The following is a 27,258-nucleotide window of genomic DNA, read 5'->3' as shown; positions in this document are numbered from 1 at the left end:
AGCCCCGAGGTAGTACAGTCCTTCCACGCCTTAAAATCCACCCTGACAGCAGACACAGTGTTAGCCAGTCCTGATTTTTCCTTGCCCTTTATACTCCAGACCGATGCCTCTGATCAAGGTCTGGGGGCGGTGCTATCCCAGAAAAATGACAAAGGGGAAGAAAAACCCATCTTGTACCTTAGCCGGAAGCTATACCCCCGGGAACGGAACTACGCCGTAATAGAAAAAGAAGCCCTAGCCATCAAATGGGCCATTGACTCCCTGAAATATTATCTTGAGGGACGAGAGTTCACCCTTTTTACTGACCATGCCCCCTTGGAATGGCTTGCCCGAAATAAAGGGAACAATGAAAGAATATTGCGGTGGTTCCTGTCCTTACAACCGTATAGATTCCATACCCGGCACAGGAAAGGTGCGGACCAAACCAACGTGGACTTCCTTTCCCGCTATCCCTGTGACACCCCCACTAGAAAGACAGCAAGGGAAAAGGGATGTGAGAGGTCCCCGGACATTGCCATGCCGACGCCCCTTCCCCGCTCCTACCTGTGGACTCAGCCAGGGGAGACCATCCTCGAGAACTCCCACGATCGGCCACTACCATTACGGAGGCTGGCCCCGCCCCGTGACCCTCAGGTTCGAGCAGGTCCTGGCTCCGACAGGAGCGACCCGGAAGGGGGAGGGATTAAACCCGGATGTCCTTCTTTCCTGCAGGAGAAAAGCAGGACTAACCCAGGAGACAAGGGCACTTGTGCCGGAGTGAGACGGGAGACGGAGGAAGCAGCGAAGGTCGAGAGAGAACGAGAAGGAGAAAGAAGTGAAGCAGAGAGTGTAGAACAGCGGAACGAGGAGCCGGAGCAGCGAGGAGTGGGCGCGAGGCTGTCGAGTACCGAAGAGGAGGACGCCGCGGAGGTCCCGGACGAAGCGTGGTGCGAGGACTGGTGGACCCCACAGGAGGAGGCTGGAGAGCGGCCGCAACCAGGAAGTGTTGCGGCGGGGCCGGTGAGTGGCTAAACTACGGGGAAAACGGGACGGGGAGGAGGGTGGTAGAAAGGGTAACGGGGAGGAGGGTGGTTACAGGAACACAGGGTGTAGTGTATTGTGGTGGTGGTACAGTGCTGCAGCGTAAAGACGTCTCTCATCTCCCTTCCTCACTATTTGTTTTAAAAGCGACGAACACACCCCCCCCCCCTTTTTTTTGGCTTGTAAGGAGATTGGTGATCGGGTCTTTGACTTCCTCACCCCACTCTGAATCCTTCGGTGTAGTGTCCTAAACCGAACATCCCCTAAAATACACGGGTGCGGTGTCGGATCTATCTTTATCAGCGTAGTCCAACGAGGACACCCTCCCTGACGACCTTCCGTGTTTTTCTGTCTCTATCCCTCTCATGAGCCTCCCTGGGGAATCCATCCCGACCAGACCAGAGCAACCAACCGGAGGAGGGAAACGGCGAGAAGAAGAGAACGAAGTAGAAGAGATCCAGAGAACACAGCCAGAATCCCTGATATCTGACCTATCGGCCACATCACCTGCTAAAACAATAAAAACCTATCCACTGGCTCACTATATACAGCCTCCGCGTCTGTTTATCCGGCCCGCGCTCCCACAACGAGTCTTTTCCCTCAAGTTTCAGGGAAGACCTTTGGCCTGCAGACTGTCCCACGCCTAACTCAACGGGAAGCAGCCCGGTGAATAATCTGGGGGTCTTGTTTAGTGAGGACCTCAGATTCTCACCACAGATAAAAACTGGCCGGAGTGTGCTTTAGCACTCTGAAATCACTTAGAAAATTCCTGCACCTGCTGCCCAGATCGGCCAAGGAAATGATGACTCGTGCCCTCATTCTGTTGCGTATTGATTATGCCAATGCACTTTATATTGGTCTTCCCGGATACCAGCTACAAAAGCTGCAAACAATCCAAAACGCGGCAGCTAGAGTGCTGCTAGGCAACCCGGGCAGATCAAGTACAAAGCAACATCTCCGGGATTTGCATTGGCTTCCTGTGGTGCAACACGTTTTGTTCAAGGCCATCACCTTGGTCCACGGGGCCCTATACAAATCTGGGCCACCATATCTTAGGAGACGCTTTGACTTCTATGCGCCCCGAAGACATCTGCGATCAGCAGCACAATGCCCTGCAGTCATCCCCCGTTTTCGCCTTGTTCGAACGGGGGGTAGCTCTCTTTCTTTCAAGGCAGCCAAAGCTTGGAATACACTCCCATATGAACTGCGAAACACTCAGGATCTCAGGCTGTTTAAGAAGCAGTTAAAGACCTTGCTTTTTAACTAACGTACAGCTCACCCTAACGCCTTTTTGTCCCATCTCCTTTAGTTGGCTCTCGCGCCGGGACACTCTCGAGTATCCGTGCGAGCTATAAGTGCTGTATAACATAACATAACATATAAGGGATGCCAAGAGTCACAAGAAAGTGCTGCGGGACAAAATCCAGGGCTTCAACATGCCACCATCCAGCACGTATCGCACAGCCAAAGTGTTAAGTGCATTGCCAGCCAGTATTGTGGGATAGGTTGCGAGAGGAGAGATGGTTTGGGGAGGTTCAGAGAACAAGGGAATGAGCATAAAAGGAACTAGAATGCATTCACTTGAGGTGCTAAATAAGAAATGAAGCATGGAAGAAAAAAAAGGAGAAGTAGTTCCATGACATCAGCAATGGAAGGCTGCTCCTCATCCAATCAAAAGCAAGGGTGTAGAAGAAATGCTCCAGGAATGGGACAAACAACAATAGGGAGGAGAGTGACCTAAAAACAGCAGGGAACTGAGTTAGACAAAAGGTCATCCATGAGCATGGGATGGACCCCAAACCAACTCTATTAGTATTGTATGCACTTTTGTCTGACAGACAGCTAAAGCTGTCAATAGCGAGACTGCAAATATTGGAATTATTCACTTTACATTATGCTTTTATTAATATAGCATACTGCAAAAACAATCCAATTAATGGTTTATACAGATCACTCATAATTGATAATAATGCAGTGAGGGTGTATTTATTATAGAAAAGACCACAGCCAAATCACATATGTCCCTGTAAATCTGGGGCTGCAAGCAATGACTCTCAACCATCGATACTCCATGAGCGAAAAAAAATCCACAAATCAAAGAGGCCTCATTAGAGTGCTTGCATAACCACCATCAGAAACTATTTTGAAGAGACCTCTACTCACAGTAAGCACTGCAAAACCGTTGTGGTCAGCCTTCCACTGAACAAGCCCACTATGGACCCAACCAGCCTCCATTAACTAGTTCTTGGTCTCACATCTATTCATCTAACAAATTATGAAACATTTCTCCCTAGAATCTATTTGATTCCCTTTGAGTTGTTGAAGCAGGCCCCTAACTTTATCACTAAGACATCACATCTATTGATCTGTATTCCACTTTCATCACAGTCAACCTTTGACTCTTGAACACTCTACCCAGTGCATAAATAGCTACACAACAGCACATACCTGGCTATCCACCTATTTCTAAAACCACTCATTCGCTAGCTCCTGATGTTCGAAGAATTCAGTCCTTGGCATTCTCCTCTTCTTTTAATAAAGCACCTCTTCCTAAAAAATCACCTTATTTGGTCTCTACTGCAACCTACTGTTGTGACCGCGGAGATAGTCTGCTTTGCCACTTTCTCCCACCCCACACATAAGTTAAATTCACAGACTGTCTTAGAGTCATCTTCCTCTTGTTAAACTTTGCTAAATACTAAACAAGACCTAGCAACCCTTATCCATAGCAGCCACATATTTATCATTCACCATTTCATCCCCCTAATATCCTGTTTCTGGCCCTCACTTATGAACCCAAGTCTCCACATTCGCACCCCAATAAAACTGCTGCACTTTGTATGACAAAGAGTACAGACAGCCATAATGATCAGCACTCAAATATCAACTTTAAATATATTTTTGAAAATGCAGCTATTCTGCCCACAGCACCCAAAAGTCTGACCTTCCCCCTCCACTAAGTAGAACTTAACACTATAATCTTTAAAACTCATCCCCGCACACTTTCAGACTATGTAAATGTCAACTGATGCATTCTTCTGTACAGTCTCTGATTACATCTGGGCACAATTTCTATTAGAAAATAAACATTTTGTAAACTAAGGAGCATATAGCATGGGAGATATTCTGATGTTTTAGTATATAGACCTGAGCAGTGAACTTTCTTTTCCATCAATGCACAATACCTACAAACTAATGGATTGCTGTAGTTTCTTATTGCATGCCTCGCTAATCTCCACTATGGAAGGTCTGAGTGGCCTCATAACACTGCTGTCACTACCAGAATAGCCATCTACATCTACATCCAGCAAACAGGACAACCTTTATACAGTTTCACGAAGCTTCTTTTCTCAAAAGGAGGGCCTTGATGCACAAATCCTTTTTGCAGATGCAGAACCCTGAAATTCCAAAATCACAGGGTTTGTAGCTGCAAAAGTCCATTTTACAATGTACAATGATGCCAAACATGAGAGGGGTGCTTCCTCCTATTTACGAGAGGTTGAGGTATGCATCAATGGTTTGTGACTGCAATAGTGGTCACTAACCACTGATCAGTTACTGACCCCAAGTTGGATTGGTAACTGTGGGCAAGCTATCCTGTAGGGGTAACTTTCCCTTTGGATATTGTTTCGGGGAACAAGTAGGGGTCCTGAAGCGTCAGCACCTGTGCATTTAATGGATACTGGCTGTTTTTAAAATGTTTCTCATTTGGGAATGGTAGATGCAGAGGCAGAAATCTACTGCTCTTTGCAGGCTTCCATTCCTACATTCAAAGCTAATCATAAGGGTTCCCAAATTGCGATCTGCTTATGATTCATTAGGCAAGTCAATCTGCGACACCCAGCGTAAGGGCAATTTATGATAGCTCACATCGCAAACTGCTCACCTATTTGCAAATCAGTAATGTGGTAATTGCACATCCTCTTTGTGAATCTGCCACCCAATATACTGCACAAGTAAGTGAAAAGAGAAAGACTGGTCTTGGTGATTTCCTGGTCTATTCGGTGTAAAGAGAGTTCTTTTTACTATGTGACAGTTTTGCAGGAATGTTAGTGCAGACAAGGTCAGAAAACTAAACAGAACAATGGTCAATGCAAGTTTTGTCCAGAAGACAAAAATAATAACGTTCTTTGCCATGATAAAACATCGTCTTTAAGCTAAAGAAAACATTTCCAATCCTACCACACAATAGCACAGTTCAACAAGCTGTGAAAGAAAGGAACCAAAGACAGCAATGATTAAGCATTTGGACACAAAATCTAAAGGTCTTACGTTTAAACTCCAGATAATCTCCTACTGCTCTTAAACATATAGCTATGCCTGATAATACAGATTATACACTTACATGCAAGTTGCCACGTCATTTCCTTTAACATCTTCGTTGGTTTTCAATTCTGCATTGTCCCCTACCTGGGAGATTGAGAGCAAATCAGTAAGTAACATGTCCGAGCCAGCATTAAATATGGCATCACTAATGAGCACCACATGAGCATGCAGCGCTTTATACCCAGATTGCATTTCAAAACATGTACAATTTAAAGTAACGGATGCATATAAAAAGTGGAAGTACACCCCTACCACCGTGTAACACTTTACATTCCACACGCCACACAACTTCTTCGAAGTACAGGTGTAGAGTAAGTAGTGCATCATAGCAAGAGAGACTAATGGGGTATCTGACCACTGCAAAAACACATTTCTGAATTACCAACTGGTAACCCCAAACAGCTGCATCGGGGACTTGCACAATGTGCAGCAAAGGTGTGTATGTGATTCAGTAAAGTATAATTGGTCAATGCCACTTTCCTGTAACAATACATGCTGCAGCATCTTGTACAGCAGAAAATGAAATATCGTCTGTTTGGTTGAACACTACAGAGTTGCTTCAACACTGTGAATGAACAGGATAGAGCTGTATAAATTTTACTATCGACATTATGGATGAGTGCCCTGTGCGGTAGTGCAGAGGTGATGGGTATTTTGGATTACTCCTAAGCAGCTCAGGATGTTAAAGAACATTCATCTGACAGTATTCTCTGTGCCCTAGGCATCCATACATAGCTACAGTCCCTTAGAAGAGTGCGCTTTTTACCACCATAATTGCTGCACTTCATTAACATATTAATCTGAGGATATTTGTCACCAGATATACACAGATATACCCATTATTTTCTTTTTCCACCATCCTCCTGCAGTGGGATATCCTTCCCCAGCCAAGGAAGAGATCAGGGATAGCCAAAGCAGATTTAAAAGAGACGTGGTCCGGCCAAAGTTGCTAACATTAAGTCGAAATATGCATGTACCTTGACTGCTTCAGACTGAAGGATAGAAAAGGGTAAGTTACAACACCCCATCCCTCAACAGTAATACAGTATGAACAATATGCCTAAAAGGACAATGAATATTTTACATGCTTTTTAGGTCAAGCCTAGCATTGCAGCGCATGCGCTGCTCACGTTGCGAGGCATGCTGTATTAGGGTATGTTTTAGAAGTGGTGTGGAATCCCCGCCCATATTTTTCATTGGCTGGCGTCATCGCCCATGGTAAATGCTGGTTTCAATTTGATAATGAGGCTTCTTAGTCCCTCCTTCTTACCGCCCTGTCTCATTTTGAGACCGTCCATCAGGACTGGATCTTTTACTTGCGGCGTTTAACTGTCTCCTTCAATTAGTCGGTAAGCACTTTTTTTTTTTCATTGGTGCAATGGCGAAAGGTTGTTTAAAACTGAAACCAAAACTAAAACCATAGCCAGAGGGTAACTCCGCTATCTGTATGACAAGTTCCCTACGCAGTTTGAGTTACTTTTCGGTGTTGCGTGCAGTTCCGTCATTCCCGGCCATCCCTCTGAAGACAGAAGCAACAGGTTTGTATTATTTTCATAACGTAGCCTCTTATGATGTTTACGGTTTCTTCCCGTTGCAGCTAACAGTTAGGTGGTCATAGTACTATTCTGGTTGAAACAGCAACCTTAAAACTTTAAAGTCTACTAAATGCACGAGAAATACAAATTGCTCTGCGTCTTCTTACTGTAGGTTCTTCCGAGCCATTCGTCTTTTCTGTAACCGAGGCTTCCATGTGAAACCAGGGAAATGTGTGGATAAAACCAGCATCCTCGCTAACAACGAGCATGTTCTGGACCTGCACTGTAGCACTTGCATGCCTTCTTTCAGCGCTTCACGCAGTTTTGATATTATCCTATGCCACCGAACTGCCCCGTTTCCAGGGACATCATTCCAAGGAAAACACATTTATCAGTGTCCCACACTTGCATTTCTAAAAGTGGCACAGCAAGAAAATAAAAAAAAAATTAGGATCATTTTTGGGTGGAAAAGGGACAACTGGTCTCCCGGGTGGAGCAGAGTCCCCCCCCTCAGGGGTGTGTGAAGGTCTTGTAGAAGGTCTGACCCAGTCCCTGCTGACCCCCTCCTTAGTGAGGGTGCACTCACACTCAGGGTGTCTTGGTCCTCCCAGGTGTATCCAGGACCCCCAGGAGGATGGCATCGCGCCCTCTGTAAATGGTGGTGAGTGGCACAAGGCTGGTGCCAGGGCAGGAGGCCCAAGGAATAGGACACCCTCGCAAGGTCACGAAAAGTTGAAGCAGTAGACGTGCTGACGTCAGAGTGTCCAAGTGTAACAAAACAATACTACGTGTAACGTAACTATAATTATCAAGGGGAATGTTTGAAGGGACCAGAGGCCTTTGTCTCTTCAGGGATGAGGAAAGGTCAGATGGAGGGAGTCATTCTCTGGAGCTAAATTCACAGAAGTTAATAATTATTCTCGCGAATTTCCTCAATAGGATGATTACTGGCTAAGTGTTGCTAACATTGTGGGAAAATATTAGATTATTACTAAAACATAAAAACCTAATTAGTGTAGGGTGAGCATAAATAAAACAAGCATTTGCAACACAATAGGTCTCGCATTTGAGAGAGTTTGAGCTATTGGCATTGTAAATGATAATGCCTTTTATCGATGTGTTTTGAAACCTTGCAAGCGGTGCGTAAACACACTGTCTACTTATTTTGACTGTGTCTTGCTTCTCGCAAGCAAGGATGATAAGTAGAATGTGTGTTTACGCACCACTTGCAGTGTTTCAAAACACACAAATAAAATGCAAAGTCATTTTCAATGCCAATAGCTCAAACTCTCGCAAATGTGAGACCTCCAGCATTGCAAATGTTTTTTTCCAAAGCGATCAGGTTGTGTGCTTGATAAGCACACAATGTTTGCCTGACACAGAAAATGTAATGGGGTGGTGCCAAACCTCCAGATTGTACAACTAAACAGTGGCGCTTGTAGGTCTCATTTACAACACATATAAAGGATATAAGTGGTAAAATACCACACAACTTTGAATGTTTTCAAATCTAAGACCGCCGTAATGATCATTATAATCTTTATCAAGTTCATTCAAAAGGAGAAAATAGCAAAGGACTATGTAATCATTTAATTGCAAATAAAAGCATGTCCGCAGTGTCCCCAGTGAATTTAAGAACCACGAAAATATGCATCCAACAAATACACGTACGTTTCTTTTAACAAACAACAGCATTTTTGGTTTAAAAAAAGCATTGAAGTCCATAATCTCTCTCAATGTTATTTGGTGCATAAATGTGTGTGTTTATTGCGTCAACGGCCTTCGACCCAGGAAGATAGCCAGGTCTCGGAAGGACTAGAGCAACGAGGGTTGCCTCTTGCAGCTGAGGAACAATGTGCCGCCTTCAATGGAGGAAGGTGTGTGCAAAACACGTCACACCAGCGCTGCCCTAGAGAAGCGTAACAGCATCCCTGTGAAGTGTAAATAAATAAAAATAACTTACTCAGGGCATAGATAGAACCCCTGATGACACATCTCAAAGAATGAAGATGGGTACCGTTCCTCTCAGTACAACTGGAAGCAGCCAGAAAGACCAACTTAGCAGTGGGCGTGAGGACACTGTCGGTTTATTTCCATTTCACGGTGATACCGTTAGACTTCCCTATGGCAGGGCTGGTGTTGCACCGTTATGACTACAAAACATTAACCCCTTCGATGCTCATGACAGAGCGGTTCCGTCATGAGCATCGGTTGGGCTGTGCTTATGACAGAACCGCTCCGTCATGAGAAAAGCCCACTAGAGCAAGGGAATTGTTTTCTTTTAAAAATAGGAAGCGACCCCTCGGGCAAGGGTCGCTTCCAGGGGCCCAAAATATTTTTTAAGTATATACTCTGGGGGCAGATCTTTTTTTTATTTGGCCTGTCTGCCCCCAGGGGGGGGGGGCAGAAAACCCCACTAGACACCAGGAAATGGATTTTTAAATGGAAGCGACCCCTTGGGCAAGGATCGCTTTCAGGGGCCAAATTTCTTTTAAAATTATATTCTGCCCCCCCCTGGGGGATGAGATAGCCTGATTTTTTACGCGTTTCTGGCCCGAAGAAAAGTCCACTAGAGCAAGGGAATTTTTTTTTTTTTTTTAAATTCCAGGGGCCATATTTTAAAAAAAAAGCATATTCTGCCCCCCCCCCCCCCCCTGGTTTATTTAACTGGTCTTTCTGCCCCCAGGGGGGGCGCAGAAAACCCCACTAGACACCAGGGAGTGTTTTAAATTTTAAATGGAAGTGACCCCTTGGGCAAGGATCTTCCTTATGGGCCTAAATAATTTTTAAGACTTTTCTGCCCCCCCCCCCCACCCCCCGGGGACAGATCACCTATATATTTTGGTGTTTCTGGCTCGGGAGGGGGGCAGAAAAGCCCACTAGAGCCAGGGATTTAAAAATTAATTAATTGGTTGCTTCCAGGGGACATATATTTGTTTATGTGTATTCTGCTCTCGCAAGGGGCAGATCAACCCATTTATTTGGCCTTTCTGCCCCCATTTGGGTAGTGACATAGCGTGTTATAATGTGAATTGTTATTATTTCTAGTGAATTGTAATTGCAGGTTGCGGTTTCGTTACTGGTGGGTATGCTGTTTGTGTAGTTGCCTGTGTTTGGTAAGAGACTTTTTTTGTACAATGTAAATGAGTTTCATTTTTCTGCATGAATGTGTTTTTTGCAAATTGTGTAATAATACCAGTATGTTTGGCTTCTGTTTTTTGAGTGTCGAAAACGTTTTGCATTTGTGCTTGATGTGTATTTTGTTGTCTTTTGAGTAATTGTTTTTTTTTTTTCTAGTGGGATATCGTTGATTTTTGCTGTGTCTTTGCAGAGTAGGTGCTGGTGCACAATCCGCTCTAACCGTAAAGGTTTCCCAAAACAACTTCTTTGTCAAAAGCTTGTGCAGTGTGTTACGTTGCGAGGAGCTTCTAACTGTGAAGATTTCAGACGGGAGAGAGGTCTACATGCTGACTACCATCCATGATGAAAGCACTGCACCTGTGACTGTTTGGGGTCAGATTGCTGAAGCGTGCAAACATGTGTGCATTTTAGACTATAATAGGCACATGGGTGGTGTTGACAGAGTAGATCAGAGGTTGGAACCTTGCGCTGCTCTTCGTAAGGCTTACATTTGGTACAAGAAGTTGGCTATCCATCTTTTCCACTTGGCAACCTTTAATGCTTTTGTTGTGTTCCAGGATTCTTGTCCTGAGTCAAAGATGACTTTTGCTAAGTTTCAGGAGTCTGTAATAGGCAGCCTTGTTTTAGTGGAACAGGCAAGTGTTCCTAGAGTTGGAGTGGTGGAGGATGTTGCTAGATTGAAAGATCGCCACTTTCCTGATAACATTCCTCCCACACCCTCAAAAGACTTTCCCAGTAGGAGATGTAGAGTCTGTTGGCGAAGAGATATGCGGAAGGAGACTCGTATGTACTGCCCCGAGTGTTCTTCTAACCCTGGGCTGTGTCCCTGCTTGTTTTAGAATGTACCACACGCAAAATAATTTTTGGAGCATCCATGAGTGGTAAAGTGAACTGTCTGGCCTCTATTGTTTAATATTTTTTGTTCAGTTTCAAGGTTGGCATTTGTGTAGTGTATTTAGTTTCAGTTTTTGTGTTAGTAGATTTGTATCTATTTGCAATTTGTTTGTGTTTTCTTATTTATATAAAAAAAAATCCTAAATGTGATGGCGGTGTGCGTGGACTGGCGCTTAGCTGGTGGTGTGTTTGTACTGGCAGTGTGCGTGGACTGGCGCTTGGCTGGCGGTGTGGTATGCGTGGACTGGTGCATGGCTGACGGTGTGGTGTGTGTGGACTGGCGCTTGGCTGGCGGTGTGCATGGACTAGCACTTGGCTGGCGGTGTGCATGGACTGGCGCTTGGCTGGCGGTGTACGTGGACTGGCGCTTGGCAGGCGGTGTGGTGTGCGTGGACAGGAGCTTGGCTGGCGGTGTGTGTGGACTGGCGCATGGCTGACAGTGTGGTGTGCGTGGACTGGCGCTTGGCTGGTGGTGTGCGTGGACTGGCGCTTGGCTGGTGTTGTGTTTGTACTGGCGCTTGGCTGGCGGTGTACGTGGACTGGCGCTTGGCAGGCGGTGTGGTGTGCGTGGACAGGAGCTTGGCTGGCGGTGTGTGTGGACTGGCGCATGGCTGACAGTGTGGTGTGCGTGGACTGGCGCTTGGCTGGTGGTGTGCGTGGACTGGCGCTTGGCTGGTGTTGTGTTTGTACTGGCGCTTGGCTGGCGGTGTGTTTCGACTGGTGCTTGGCTGGTGGTGTGCGTGGACTGGCGCATGGCTGACGGTGTGGTGTGCGTGGACTGGTGCTTGGCTGGAGGTGTGCGTGGACTGGCGGTTGGCTGGCGGTGTGGTGTTTGTGGACTGGTGCTTGGCTGGCGGTGTGTGAGTAGTGACCAGCTGCTGGTCACTACACACACTGCTAGCCAAACGCCACTCAACGCAATCCGTGAGCTGGTGTGGTTGCTGTGTGAGGAATGTGGGCGTGTGAAAGTGATGGGCCCTTGAATGGTGCTGTCTGCTGGTGTGAGTGTTGTAATGTGCTGGGCCCGAAGCTGGCGTTGTGAATGGTTTTGTATGTGTGCCACGTATGAAAGGTGTATGAATGGCCTGTAAAGAGGTTGGTGCCTTGTCGTGGCTTTACAGCTCACGAGCTGTGAGTCAATGGTTCAGTTTCTCGTACTTTCAATTATTAACAGTGCATTTCTTTTTTGTGAAATCTCTGGTTAATACAACTGTATACACTGAACCATCACTCACCCTCATGCCAAATCCAATCAGTACGTATGTGTGCTTGAGGAATAGGTGGTTGTGTTTAAAAATGTGTTTTTTCTGTTTTTGTCAAGCAGGGTGCATTTTCTGAATATTGTAATGTGTTGGTTTTGTGCCTGGTGGTGTAAATGGTCTTGTGTGTATCATGTATGAAAGGTGTGTGAATGGCCTGTAAAGCGGTTGGTGCATTGAAGTGGCTTTACAGCTCACAAGCTGCGAGTCACTGGTTCAGTTTTTTGTTCATTCAATTATTGACAGTGCATTTTATTTTTGTGAAATCTCTTGTTAATACAATTTTATATACTGAACCATCACTCGTCCTCGTGCCAAATCCAACCAGTATGAGTGTGTGCTTGAGGAATAGATGGCTGTGCAGTAATCTTTGTCTGTTTTGTCTCTCTGCCAAGTTGTACATTTCATTTAAGAATTACCTAACAACTGTAGTTTTTGTCGTAAACTAAACACCCATGGGAGTGCATGGTGATGTCTCTCTTGTGGATCCCAACAAGTTATCTTACCCACAATGTCCTGCAAACCTCAAAATGTGACTGACATTTTCCTTGCATTATTGTGCCCATATTTTCACACGGAGGAAAGTAACATCAAATTTCCAACCCCCCAGCATTTCTCCAAGTATCCCAATAGAAATGGTACCTCACTTGTATGGGTGGGCCAAGTACCCGCGGCCTGGAAGGGCCCAAAACCTATTGATGTGACATCAAAATTACCTATCACAAACCAACCTGGTTTTGCAAAGGGGGGTCCCATGAGTTTTTGGTCAGGGGCTCGCCAGATGACCCCCCTTGCAAAACCAGGTGGTTTTGAGATAGGAAATTTTGATGTCGCCTCACTATGTTTTGGGCCATTGCCTGTCGCGGGTACTTGGGCCTTCCACACAAGTGAGGCACCATTTTTATCGGGAGACCTGGGGGAACGCTGGGTGGTCGGAAATTTGTGGATCCAAGCAGATTCCAGAACTTTCCCACACAGAAATGTGTGAAAAAAGTGATTTTTTTCAGCTACAATTGAGGTTTGCAGGGAATTCTGGGTAAGGAAACGTTGGGGGAATCACGCAAGCCATACCTCCCCGGAAGCCCCCGGGTCTCTAGTATTCAGAAATGTGTGGGTTTGGTAGGTTTCCCTAGGTGCCGGCAGAGCTAGGGATCAAAAACTACAGCTAGGCACTTTGCCAAAAAAGGGTCATTTTTCACTGCTAAATTGAGGTGTGACCATGTTGCGTTTTGCACCGTTTCCTGTCGCTGGCACTAGGCCAACCCACACAAGTGAGGTACCATTTTTCTCGTAAGACTTTGGGGAACGCCAGGTGGGAAATTTGTGGATCCATGCAGATTCCAGAACTTTCCACCACAGAAATGTGGGGAAAATGTGTTTTAAACAAAAAATATAGGTTTGCAAGGGATTCTGGGTAACAGAACCTGGTGGGAGGCAGCTAAGTCACCCCATCCTGGATTCCCCTGGGTGTCTAGTTTTCAAAAATGTATAGGATTGCTAGGTTTTCCTAGGTGCCGGCAGACCTATGGTTCCAAAAATGACAGCTAGGCACTTTGCCAAAAAAGGGTCATTTTTCACTGCGAAATTGAGGTGTGACCACGTTGCGTTTTGCGCCGTTTCCTGTCGTGGGCACTAGGCCGACCCACACAAGTGAGGTACCATTTTTAGGTCTCGCCTGAGCCGGCGCTTTAGCGCTGCTCTGGCGAGAGTTTTAGTAAGTGGGTTTTGGGAGTGCTAACTAGTGGCTTTTTTCAGGCCTCCAGCTACAGTGCATGTGCGCCGGGCACGCGCACCATTTGTCAGCCTGCGTGATCACTTTCGCGGCCGCTTTGATGTTCTCAGTTTGCCGCCCGGCCACTGAGAACATCAAAGAGGCCGCGAAAGTGCACACTATTTGCCAGCCTGCGTGCCTCTTTCGCGGCCGCCTTGATTTTCTCAGTGAGCCGCGCGGCCCCTGAGAACATCAAAGCAGCCGCGAAAGTGCACACCATTTGCCAGCCTGCGTGCCTCTCTCCGCCTTAGTGCGCGCGACGTGCTCTACCCCCCTCCCTCATCCCACTTCCTGCTTGTTTCACTTTACTGACTGTCACTTTCTTCCCTTTGTTGGTATTCCCCTCTCTCTTTCCATTTCTGCGCCATCTCAATTATATGTGGTCACAGTCCCTCTGAGCTTTCACTTTGATATCGTCTCTACCAGTCCTTAAGCAAGGGATTCCTACCTCGACCTCAGGCATCCTTTACCCGTTCACATCCTCTAAATACTTGGTGGCAGCCTCTTGCACAAAGATAAATCCTGGCACTGTCACACTTTGTTGACACACCAGTGATGTCTTTGTGCAAAAGAACCGAGAGGCACAGTGGCCTACTGGGAAATTGGCAAAGATCTGCCCTAGAGTGTGCCTCAAAATCTGATGTTTCCTGGGCACAGTCAGCACTGCCCTACCAACCTTTTAGGCTGTAGCTTGTCAAGGCATCTCCCCCTTTCCCTAGAGGCCAGTGCACCACTTAAGGAGTTTCCAGTCTCTGCTTTTGGAGAGTCAGCGACAGAGAGAAGGGTTGAAACAGAGAGTCCACGCACCTTCTCTGCCCAGACCCACTGGGCCCCTCACTGTCCTTCTGCCCGCTGCCCCGCCCCTCCTTCTCCCATGCATGGGAAGGCGGTGGGCACATGCATACACATTTCTGATTTGCAATACTTGGGGCTGCGCTTAACATCATTGTTCGGAAGCAACGTGTAACCGGAGAGAAAAGAAGACGGGAGAATGAGAAGCAGAAAACGAGCAATGTTTTCGCCGTAAGTTGCGTGGGCTTGCGGAGATCCATAGGGCGCTGCGATTACAAAGCAGTTCTGTTTCCTGTCAGTGTTATTCCAGACAGAAAATACTGCATCTCTCCTCAGCGCTCACAGGCTGGCACCCGTTCAGCAGTTACATAATGAGAGCTGGGATTAATGGTGGTGCGTGCACAGTGTGGCGAATGACGCCAGCCCTCCAGCCCAGGTCGGCTGCCCTTACTTCCTCGCTGGTTTTCTTTGCTGTGCCTATGTAACTGTTCTGACCGGGGTGGAGCTCTGTGCAGCAGTTTACTGTAACAAGCATTGGCATAGCCAATAGGTCTCGCCTTTGGGACCTTATAAGTGTTTAGTTATGCTGCACAATATCCGTGGTGCAACATCAACTGTTGCATGGCTAAACACTTTAAGGTCCCAAAGGCGAGACCTATTGGCTATGCCAATGCTTGTTCTCGTAAGACTTTGGGGGACGCGTGGTGGGTGGAAATTTGTGGATCCACGCAGATTCCAGAACTTTCCACCACAGAAACGTGGGGAAATGCGTTTTTTTGGACAATTTTTTAGGTTTGCAAGGGATTCTGGATAACAGAACCTGGTGGGTGGCAGTCAAGTCACCCCATCCTGGATTCCCCTGGGTGTCTAGTTTTCAAAAATGTATAGGATTGCTAGGTTTCCCTAGGTGCTGGCAGAGCTAGGGTTCAAAAACTACAGCTAGCCACTTTGCCAAAAAAGGGTCATTTTTCACTGCAAAATTGAGGTGTGGCCACGTTGCATTTTGCGCCGTTTCCTGTCGCGGGCACTAGGCCAACCCACACAAGTGAGGTACCATTTTTGTCAGAAGACTTTGGGGAACGCTGGGTGGGTGGAAATTTGTGGATCCACGCAGATTCCAGAACTTTCCACCACAAAAATGTGGGGAAAATGTGTTTTTTTGGACAATTCTTTAGGTTTGCAAGGGATTCTGGGTAGCAGAACCTGGTGGGTGGCAGTCAAGTCACCCCATCCTGGATTCCTCTGGGTGTCTAGTTTTCAAAAATGTATAGGATTGCTAGGTTTCCCTAGGTGCCGGCAGAGCTAGGGTTCAAAAACTACAGCTAGGCACTTTGCCAAAAAAGGGTAAATTTTCATTGTGAAAATGTGGTCTGTTCACGTTGGGTTTTGAACCATTTCCTGTTGTGGGCACTATGCCTACCCACACAAGTGAGGTACCATTTTTATCGGGAGACTTAGGGTAATTCAGATTTCTAAAGCAACTGTTATTACCTATTGATTTTTGATGCATTTCTGCCTTCTAAATGAAAGACATTGTGTACAAAAGAAGTCATTTTGAAAAATGACTGATAATTCTCATGCTAGTATGAGTATTCCCACTTTCGAAAATGTGCAAATATGTACTGTTTCTAAACTCTATAAAATTGTTCCCATTTCACAAATACATAGGTGTCATTCATACAGATTTTTTCATGTATACATTTTCCCACAATAATTGCTATTTACCCGGAACATAACAAAAAACCATTGCAAATTGCTGCTCAGTTTTTGACTCTGGGTTCGTCAGGTTCTTAGTGAACCTACAAGTACTATATATCCCCACAACCAGGAAGGTCCAGCGGATGTAACGGTGTATTGCTTTCAAAGAGCTGTCATAATTAGAAGAAGTTACAGGTGAAAACGTTGACACAAAAGGCTGTTTTTTTTAACTAATTTTCAATTTTTCCTATATTTAACTGTTAGTTTCTATAAAGAAACCTTGATGGATCTACACAAATGACCCCTTGCTGAATTCAGAATTGTGTCTACTTTTCTAAAAGGTATAGCTTTCCAGGATCCATTATTACTTTCACACCCATTTCTACCATTAACTAGAAGGAGGTTGAAAGCACAAAAAATAGCAAAAATAGGCTATGTCCCAGAAAAATGCCAAAACTGTGTAAAAAATGTTGGTTTTATGACAAAAGTCTGTCATTCCATAAAAGCTGGGAAAATGGTGATTTCGACCCCACAAACACTTTTTTGTTAACATTTGCAGGGAAATACCCAGACGCTTTCATTTGCAGCCCGTTTTTCCCATTTTTCCCTTCAAAAACAAAATGTTGCTGTATTTTGGCTAATTTCTGGGACCCCTCCAGGGGAATCCACAAACCCTGGATAACTTTAGAATCCCCATGATGTTGGAAGAAAAGGACGCAAATTTGGCGTGGATACCTTATGTGGTCAAAAAGTTACAGAGGCATAAGCGCACACTACCCCAAATAGCCAAAAAAAGGCTTAGCACGGGGGGGGGGGGGGGGGGGATGGGGAGAGGCCTAGCAGCGAAGGGGTTAAAGTCTGAACATCAGCCAACCAAAGTTTTGTTTTGTTGTCTTAGGTTAACTTCCAATAAATAGCCATCTGTCTTTTTGGCAATCATAATGCTTGGACTATAAACTTGCTATAGGATTTGGTTTTCATTGTTCGAGGCATTAGTACAATGAGTCATACTTCAGGATGCACTGACCGTGTTTCACCACTTAATTCAGAAAGAATATCAACTATCATCTTCCAATAGTCCATTAAACATGGGCATGACAGTTTCTTTTGGTAAAAACCTTTTTCTAGCTCATGACATCTAGTGCAGAAGTTTGAGGTTGTCAGCTATATCTTTCCCAGTTTATTGGATAGTAGAAATGTTCTGTGAGCATAATTAGCTTTAGCAATTTAAAAATGGGCATTTCACTACTTTTGTTATGTGCGCCAACGTAACCATTTACACAAGTCATTTCACTTTTCATATCTATCGACTATTTCTCCTTAGATCACCAAGATTCTATTTTGTTTACATAGTAAAATGCTGTATAATATGTATGTGCATCTTCATTTTAGCTGATTAGCACAAGTTATAACTTAATAACTTTGAGCTTTTAGTGAAAGGAGAGCAGACGGTTTACATGGTCTCTCAGACAGCTTGACATCTATTGCATTCTTGGTTCCAATGACCAATCTTTTCATGCTGAGCAGACAGATTGATTACAACTGTTCCCAGGTACCAACTTAAACATTGCAGCCACTGATGTGATCTCACCGCTGGGGTATCTTTGCCACGTTTCCCGCTCTTGGGCTGTTTATTCAGACTCATTTTCTGAATGTGATCGAATTTTCCTATAATTCTAAAAGCTGTTCTGTGGGTTCTAAGTGACAGACCCAAGTAGGAGACTGGCCTCTATTTCTCTTCTTCAGCAAAAAGTCCAGTCTCACTATTGTTTGATTCCTCTTTCAAGTGCCCTCTTGTCCTAGTGCATTTCAGTTGGCCATCTTTCCTAGTGCATTTCAGTTGGCCATCTTTCCTAGTGCATTTCAGTGGGCCATCTTCCCTACTCCTCTGAGGAAAAACGTCTAAAACTTTGAGTTCAAGAGGAAATGAAACACTTGTGAGAAGTACCAAGATCTCACTCACTCAAAGTTGTGAAGAACAGTGATAAGTCTCTTATGCATTTCATATCAGCACCCTGAACAATGCCATGTTCAGTCAGATGCAGAACTCTCTGGCTGCTAGAGGCACTCCACCATTTCCATGCTTGCTGTGATCCAGAGAAGTTTGTTGTTGGTCACTACCAGTGTAGAGCATTTGTGGGGCAGAGGTGTTTTAGAATGCTGCATGGCGCTTTAGATGCCAAAGCCTGGCTTCTTCGAGGAGTATCAAATGCCCTGTGCTAGGACAGGAATGTACCCTGCATGGTATATACAAGTGTGCTCCCAAGCCCTGAGTGTCCAACTGCATGTATCCGGTATTGTGACTTTTCTATTTTTGGCCCTGGTATCACAGTAATTTAGTGTGCGCACACAGTTCTAGGATTGTCCCCGACAAGGAAAAGTCGTGGATTTGTCCTTTGGCCGGGAGGGATGCACCATACATACCCGAGAGAGAGAGAGAGAGAGAGGACTGTCCATGTCTTTGGGTTTATCATATAGAGTGGTGGTGACAGCATATTGTGTTTTAAGGAACAGTAATGTGACCAGACCTTTTAATCTGCATCACTTGAGCGGAGGTCTGCTGGCACACTTGTGCAAAATTTCTCTTTTAGGTGTTTGCCCAGTCCTTTGTGCTAACATCCTGAGTGGGTTTTTAGCGTGTTGCTGTGAGGGGCCTGTGTGGTACATGCATGCTATGTTAGTTAGGGTAATAATGGAAGACAGTGGGATCTATTTTGAATACTCCTGGCCTTGCAAAGGATAAATAGTGAGGACTGTGATTCCAGACAGTGGAAGAGTATTGCTCACATTCTTGCAGCTAGAAAAAGGAAACAAACACCAAAGTGAGAGGAGAGGAGACTGGGCATTTGATTTTCATGGAGCTGCTAATTAGATTTCCTGAACACTACGGATGGTGAATGGTAGGGGCAAGGTGTGCAAGTGCAGACTCTGTTGTGAAAGGTGAGGCAGCCCATGAGTAAGGCCTGTGCTTTTGTCTGGTCCAGATTTCTCCTTCAGGTGGGTAGATGGCAGCGTGGTGAAGATATCATACACTTCTTTGTGCCTGTGCTGTGGGTTCTCCAGGATCAAGATGATCTTGCTGTAAAAAGAAAACTTTACACAAAGGCTGCGTCTGGAGAAAAGCCTAGAAAATACAATTGAAAAACTACCTCAAACAGGTCCAAATGTTTGAGATGTTGGACCCACATCTTCTGTCTGACAGTTACATATAAAAGCTACCCCACATTGTTACAGTACCAAGTTCTCTAAGACCGAGGAAGAGATAAGTAGCATTTTTGAACTCTACTGCTGCAAAGGAAGGTCAACTATGCACTTGCAAAGACTCAAGTCTATCCTTTATACACGTGGACTAGAGGACTCCAAGGCACGTTTTACAGGTTCAGGGGTATGGAATTTAATAAAATATCTACTTGTCAATGGGACAGGTTGCTTCATAAATCTACTTATCCTGTAACAAAATCCACTTGCCCCTTTGGTGCCATGCAGTGCAGCGACAAATTATGGGAGCAATCTCATTATATAAGAGGTCTGATGTAGCCTCTCTGATTATGCCAGGGCTCATACCACCATAGTAGTGTTTGAATACTAGTAATCCCTTAGGTTGCCAAGTTACAGCAGATCTACATACTTGGGCTGAAGGTAGTGGTAAGCAACAGTTCAAGGGTTGGAATGCCCTTTTGAGTCTTTGCAAACCTACTAACTTGCATGTTTTAAGGGTTTTCAACATCTCTTCTCTAATCTTTTCCCATACTGTTGGAAATCTACTCTTGACAGTGGCAGACTTAAACCTTTATCCAGAGTTGGGAAAAAAAGTGGTGGGAGAGAAAGTGAATTTGCAAACACTCAGATTTTTGCATGAGCAAATCTACAAATACATCTTTGCTCATGCTAAAATGCAGTTTGCAAATATTTTCTATGAGTACTATTTCTTACAGTACTTCTGTAAATTCTTGTGAATTCATGAAAGCCGTATAGCTGCACTTAATGCAAGGACATATACTATGGGTGCACTTTTGAGACTTTCTTTAATAATTGGGCCCCTAATTTGGTCTGGTGTTAACCATGACCTTTTCTGTTTATTAAAATTCTGTCTCTCTCTCTCTGCATCAGCTGGCTACACTGTGAGTGACAGCATTCTGCTCTTTGACAAGGAGACTATATCGGCACAGAAAGTAGTTTTGTTCAGTGCCAGTAACTACTGTGGCAGTGTGTGCTTTTTGAGACCAAAAACTATTTTTGCTTTTGCCAATGTTTGTTATAATAGTGAGGGCCCGGCAGCTCCCACACAAATAAGGTTTTACAAAAACCATGCCAAAACAAGTCACGCATTGACAAACCTAAAAAGCTGGATACAAGCTGTGCACACATTTAGTTGAGTGTATAATGCGTACTAGCATAATAAATCCACAAACATTCAATGAACAGAGTAATTGCAAAAAGCGAGGGACCACAGGAAACAAGATTGTATTCAGTCTTTCTGTTTATGTGGAGTTAGGATAATCCAGCCAGCCAACACGTGTTTCGTCAAGGGGCACAAAACCCCAGACTTCTTCAGGGCTGGTGAGAAAACATACATAAAGTACGTGTCACAACAAATATCATTTATATAACATTTCAAACATGCCCACTCCTAAATGTCCGTTTGTGAATGGTAGGAAAAGCCACCTGTTAAAAAGTGATTGCACCCTGATAGGGAGTCAATTGTGTTGGGTTATAGTAAGAACCCAGTCCGTATACACAAAGTGTCTTAGGATGAGATTCGATTCACTTATAAAGGGATACAAAAAGAACCCGATCCGTGAGCAGCAGTAATGTGGATAAAGTCTGAAGAAACTTGACAAAAGACCGAGAGAGTGTGTGAAGACCGGCATGCATAAAGTTGCAAAATTTCAAAATACCGTTGAGTAACGAGGTGACAAATGGCATATACATATCAAGATGTGTGTGTATAAATACACCTAATGTGGACCAATTGTGTGTTTTGAAGTTAAGAGGACAACACCCTATAATAATGTGCATCAGCTGTATCTCCTGACGTGACGAGATTAAGGGGTACTTATAATGCCCCACATAAGAGTAAACATGCGAACGCTTTATAAAAACCCCTACCTTCTATAAGTGTAGCGGGTGTGTCAGACCTATTAATCAGGGAGAACATCAAGTATCATGAGGGAACACATAACCTTAAATGTCACAAAACCATTGTATAGGAAATGCAAATCTGTATCACCAGAAAAGAAAACCACAACCAGGCTTACCTCAAACCTGGTGATAATTCCGACCCAGTAGGTCTTAACAAATTATGCGGACCGTCAGCGTCCTCAGAAAAGTAAACGGCCATCCAAATACTGCCAATTAATGCGCTTCGAATCTGTGAAGAGCATATAATTTATATGAACCATTCCATCGTAAACTAAGTTCTCGAAAGGTTCTATCCAAACAAATGACTAGGTAAACGAAGGCTAAACCTTACCTAAGACGAGTACATCCAGGACTCTCAGACTCAATCTCCTCGCGTGTGATTGTTTGTTTGCACCGTGCGCATACCCGGAAGTGCTTTATAACGTGGACGCCGGTCAAAACACTAGAGCGTGTGTAATACAGTACTGTAACAGTGCGCATGCGTGACGTTAAGTGCAACGCATCCCGGTGTTTGTCAAGAGGCATCATCTTTAAAAAAAATTTGCTATAATTCCGGTTTATAAGTGAAAACGAAAGCGATATAATACATACAGGAAAAGCAAAACATGGTATTATAAGAAGTAGTGTGACGGAAAACCGCCAGCATACAAAGAAATCGTTGTAATCCTTAGAAGGCGGATCAGACAAAGGCAACGATAAAATGATGTAATACTGTTATATATGGCACAAAAGATGAAAATTAATTTCAACGGCAATATCACATATCTCGAATAAGACATATGTAAACCCTTAAGACTTGCTTATAGTGTACGATACAGAACTACAAATAAATTGGGCAAAAAATATCAACTTAGCCCCTTGACGAAACACGTGTTGGCTGGCTGGATTATCCTAACTCCACATAAACAGAAAGACTGAATACAATCTTGTTTCCTGTGGTCCCTCGCTTTTTGCAATTACTCTGTTCATTGAATGTTTGTGGATTTATTATGCTAGTACGCATTATACACTCAACTAAACGTGTGCACAGCTTGTATCCTGTTTGTACAAGTGGGCTTTTGGTCCACCATTAGAGGGTTTTAGGGGTAATTTTCCCTCTTCTGTGGCACCGTTTCAGATTTATTTCAAGCTTATACGGTAACGTGATTAATAGTGCGCTCAGTAATAACCTGACATAATAATAACACCCCCTTGTTTGTTGTAAACCTAAAAAGCTGACCACCAATTTCAGACCTATTGGCTTTGCCAATGCTTGTTTATTTTTATGTTTCCCATAATCTTATAGAAACTGGTTACACTGATTTTCCATTATGAATATTTTTGGGAAATACTAGCATGCATCAACACATTTTACTAAATGATACTGCAAAGAAATGGCACCTGACATTTTAGCCAGATGTGTTTTTTCCTACTTTCATTTTTTTATGAACATTTTATTTTGAAAGCAAAGAATCATCAATATTGCTTTCCAGCTTCTGCAAATATTTGCATTGAATTAGAGAGCATTCTTGGAGAATTATATATAGCCTCATATTGCTAAACTTTGAAAACTGCGTACACATTTTTATACTGGGACCACGGTCCGCAGTGCTGTCAGAACTTACAACATTTACTATGAGTGCTCACCCTAATAATAAAGGCTTTCAATTAATGAACCATAAATAAAAGTTTGAACAGCATTAAAATATGGACACAAATATTACCTTAACTACAGACAGTGCCCTTCCCTGATCCATAATGTGGTACTGCAAACTGGCAGCCAAAGGTTTTGTGCTGCAGGGGGTTTGGCCTACTTGTCCCAAGGACAAAATGCACATGAAAACTTGTTGCGCTTGACCCCAAACTATATGTCCTGGGCGTCGGGCTATAGGAATTTCACATCCCTGATTACTATTAGAAGTAGGTTTTTGAACGTCAAAAAGTTTTATTCTGACATAAGCTTGCTACAACTTGACCTACAGCAGCCAAGATACTAGGTTTTAAAATCTCTTGTGAAGGTGGTATAAAGCCACACTGAGACCCACATGCGGCATTAGACTGTTATGCCACTCGGACAGTCTTACACATTTTTAATGCGGCCTCATCTAAAAAGTGAAGCACGCCATATAGGATAAGCCAGTTACTCATCATGTTTTTTTCAGCATCAGGGCAGAGAGGCTTAAATATGCAAGCAAATATGTGCAAAAAAAGGAAAAATCTAAGTCAAAGTTTCCTACAATATCTTACTGACATAGAAGCACCATGCCAAAAATAGCCTCCAGGGTTGCCTCACTTGAGCATTTTGTGCTCCAAAAAAATGTCTAATTCTAAATTAGAAATCTAATTTTGATTGGGTCCAACCACCAACTTCAACCTGACAGTGTGCATCTGTGGGTCTGCTAAATTAGTTACTTAGCTTGTTTCTGCGTTTCAAGAGTACTCTGGAATCAGTGGACATTTTCACTGAGTTTTAAGGTAACACATTTTTATATTTGCTTTCATTGGGGTTTTTTCCTTTTCTGCAACTTTTGAAAACTTGTTCTGATTTTCCAGATTTTTACTTAATGTGATTTTTATTTCATTTGCTCATGATATGGAGCTTCAATCCTGTATCTTTATTTGGTCAGTTTATTTCTTACATACATGTGTCATACACTTTGCTGCTCAGGCAAAGCTATACAAAATAAACCATGCGCCATACATTATCTCTGATTGTGTTGCTGCTCAGGGCAAACCACCAAAGATGTATAATGTTTGATCTTATTGAAAGCAGCATACCATAAAATATTTTGTGGGCACTAGCTTCACTTAATTACAATCTTTCTGTCATATCCTTCTTCAATGTAAGCCCCGAATCACAAAGCATTTGGCACACCTATATTGAACTTAGATAAGTAAAATGTGTACCTGTAAAATCTCAATACTTATTCACAGAAACAGTATTGACAGAATTTAAAGTGCATTTGAGGGACTGTCGTGAGATTGTGGACGTTTATGGTGAGGCCTACTTTCAAAATTATCTTAAGACTTAAAAACCTGTACTGTGATGGGTATGTACTTGCCTATTGCTGGAAGCTCACCATCGAGAAAATGCACAGATATTTCTTCTAAAAACAAGCAGGAATACATGCACTTCCCTAGTGGGAAACCGGAGACAACAAAGTGGGTGCAGTGTAGGGGAGATTTTCAAAGGAAAATGTTTGCCTCTGGTGAAAAAAAAGAATTAATGTGTAAACGCTCTTTTGCATTATGTAGACCTTCACACACAGAAATTTTCCAACTATTGGAACTTTTATGAACGTATTTACTCATGAAAATCTAGGATCATTTGATACGTGCAACAAAAGGAGTATTCTTAATCAAGGAAATGAATGTCTTTAAAAGCTACAACCTTGTAAATTCAGATCATAATCAGAAACTTCACAATTTAACGAACACAGATGTCAGATATTACTGAGGTAGTTCCACCAAAAATATGCAGAGTTTTCTGCAGTTGCAAATAACACACAGAGGGGACTCAGATGTTCACACGGCAGTATCAGGGGAGTAGTCTTTTGAAATGTAGTGAACACCTACCAAATCATAACTTTATAGACATTTAAAACATTGTCAATCACTTTGTCACTCCTATTTGCACTTCTAAACGTGTACTTAGATCAACCTGGTGGGGTAAGTGTGGTATATGAGGTTACAGAACCTGTTTGCAGGGTTCTGTAAACAGGGGTGTGGAGGTGATTGTGGACACTGGCTGAGTGAGCAGCTCACAGCTTGTCCTGCGGATGAGGTCTCCGTGTAAAGCCTATACTGAAATTAAGGACTTCATAACTGCTTCGTCCTGATCATGGTGATTTAACATTTGGCGAAGATCAACACATGTGCTGATGGACCAAGAACATTAATTTGAAAGGAGAAAATCAGCCTTCAAAAACACCACGTAAGAGGAACTGCCTCCCAGCACAGAGACCTCAGCGCCAAAGGCGTTTTGGAGCAAACACTCGGATGTAGTGGTGCAGCGGTATATTCCTTGAGGTTATGTGGTATAACATTAGAAGACTTGTGTGAAGTTAAATGCCGTCTGTTGGAGGCTCGAGCGTCTTGTGGAATTCACATTTGAGTAGCTGCTCAGCACTGCTCGAGCCGATCATGGTGGCAAGTGAACGTCAGATGTCGTGGGACATCTCTTCTTTGTCAAGTCTTCAGGACAGCGTCAAACGTCACGACGCATTCAGAGGTGCAAACCTACGGCTGCCATATTGGACTGAGGACCAGCGGGCACAATATTGTGTGCTGGTCTCAGTGCGATTTCAAACAAGTAAATGAGGTCAGGGCGCACAGCGCTCCAGCCTAGAAAAGATTGGTGGACATTGGTCTTGACTGTTGCTGCATACAGCAATTGTGCTTCAGCATGGAAAGCTTGGGTGGACTTCGTTTTTGACTGTTGTGGCGTACGGTAATCCAGGAGTTCATCAGGGTCAAACAACAATCAGTTTTATTAACTTGGGTTTAGTGTGCCTGTGTCACTCAATAACCTGCTTTACAGACATGTAACCAGCAAACAGTGACAGCTGTATAAGCCTTGTCTTTTCTCTTTGTTGTCATTTTGCCATTTCGGTTCACTAACTCATTGCGTCTTACTACATTTTTAATACGTTATTTAGGATGATCTTTCTCTGAGTTAGTGTCATCAGCAACGATCTGAGCTAAGGCGTGAATTATTTTTGTGTGTGTTGTCACTATGCAGAAAGTGACAGCACCTCCATTTTTCTCACCTCCCCTGGAAAACTTCTCTGCTAATGCACTGCCTAGATTCTGAAGGGCAAGAAGTATTTGAACATTTGCCCGAACTATCCAAAGATGGAGTTGCTGATCTTAATGAGTATGAGATTTTTATAAAGAAACTTGACCGTCATCATCTTCCCAAGATGAATAGGGTGCTTGAACGCTACCTTTTTGGAAAGAGGATATAGCGTCAAAGCGAGAGTGTAGAACAATACATAACGGTGCTACACAAGTTATCTTCAACCTGTAGCTTTGGTAACTCCATAGATGAACATTTGAGGGACCAATTTATGTTGGGTTGCTCTTTAGAAAATTTTAAGGGAGCAATGTGGGAGAAAGACAACCCTTCGCAGCATGAGGTCTTGACTGTAGCCAAAAGACAGGAACATTCAAAGGCATGTGTCGAAGTAATTCGCAAAGACATAGTACAAGAAAGCAAGATCAAAGGTGCTTTAGTCAAGGTGGTGAGGGAAAAAGAGAATGAGAATAAATCTATTCAAGGAAAATGTGACACAGGAAGCAAGACAAGTCGCACATTTTCAGGCAAATGTTATCGCTGTGGGGAGATAGGTCACATGGCTAATAGTAAGCTGCGCCCAGGATGGAAGGCTACTTATAAGAATTACGGGAGGAAAGGTCATGTGACCAAATACTGTAATTCCAAAGTAAAAAAAGTAAGGGAAGTGGATTGTGATATTGACCTGGTGGAGGACGTAACTGTTCTACAAAATAAGGTGGAAGGTTTAGAAGGGCCTTTTGAAGTAGTACAAGTCAATGGAGAAGCAGTCAAGATGTTGTTTGACTCATGGGCTAAAATAACATTGATTCCACACACATTTTATGAGGATAAGTCAAAGTAAAACTCTCAAAGCCAGATATAAAACACTCGAGGGTTTGGGGGAGCCAATAAAGCTGGCTGGAT

The 27,258-nt window shown here is 43.8% G+C and overlaps 1 protein-coding gene across 2 annotated transcripts in view; it reads right to left on the bottom strand.

The window, feature by feature from the left end:
- Positions 1-27,258, bottom strand: part of OPTN (optineurin) — a 522,442-nt gene that overhangs the window by 285,828 nt on the left and 209,356 nt on the right. For both annotated transcript variants that reach the window (XR_014981292.1, XM_085652875.1), the window contains exon 5: positions 5,366-5,430. Coding sequence is in view for 1 of the 2 variants with exons in the window: in XM_085652875.1 (XP_085509001.1) it covers positions 5,366-5,430 (65 nt within the window). In the remaining variant the exon portion in view is untranslated. The remainder of the gene's footprint in view (positions 1-5,365; positions 5,431-27,258) is intronic.

The sequence above is a fragment of the Triturus cristatus genome, chromosome 4_1 (assembly GCF_964204655.1).
Source record: "Triturus cristatus chromosome 4_1, aTriCri1.1, whole genome shotgun sequence".
Lineage (NCBI taxonomy): Eukaryota > Metazoa > Chordata > Amphibia > Caudata > Salamandridae > Triturus > Triturus cristatus.
This window is presented reverse-complemented; position numbering and strand designations above follow the sequence as displayed.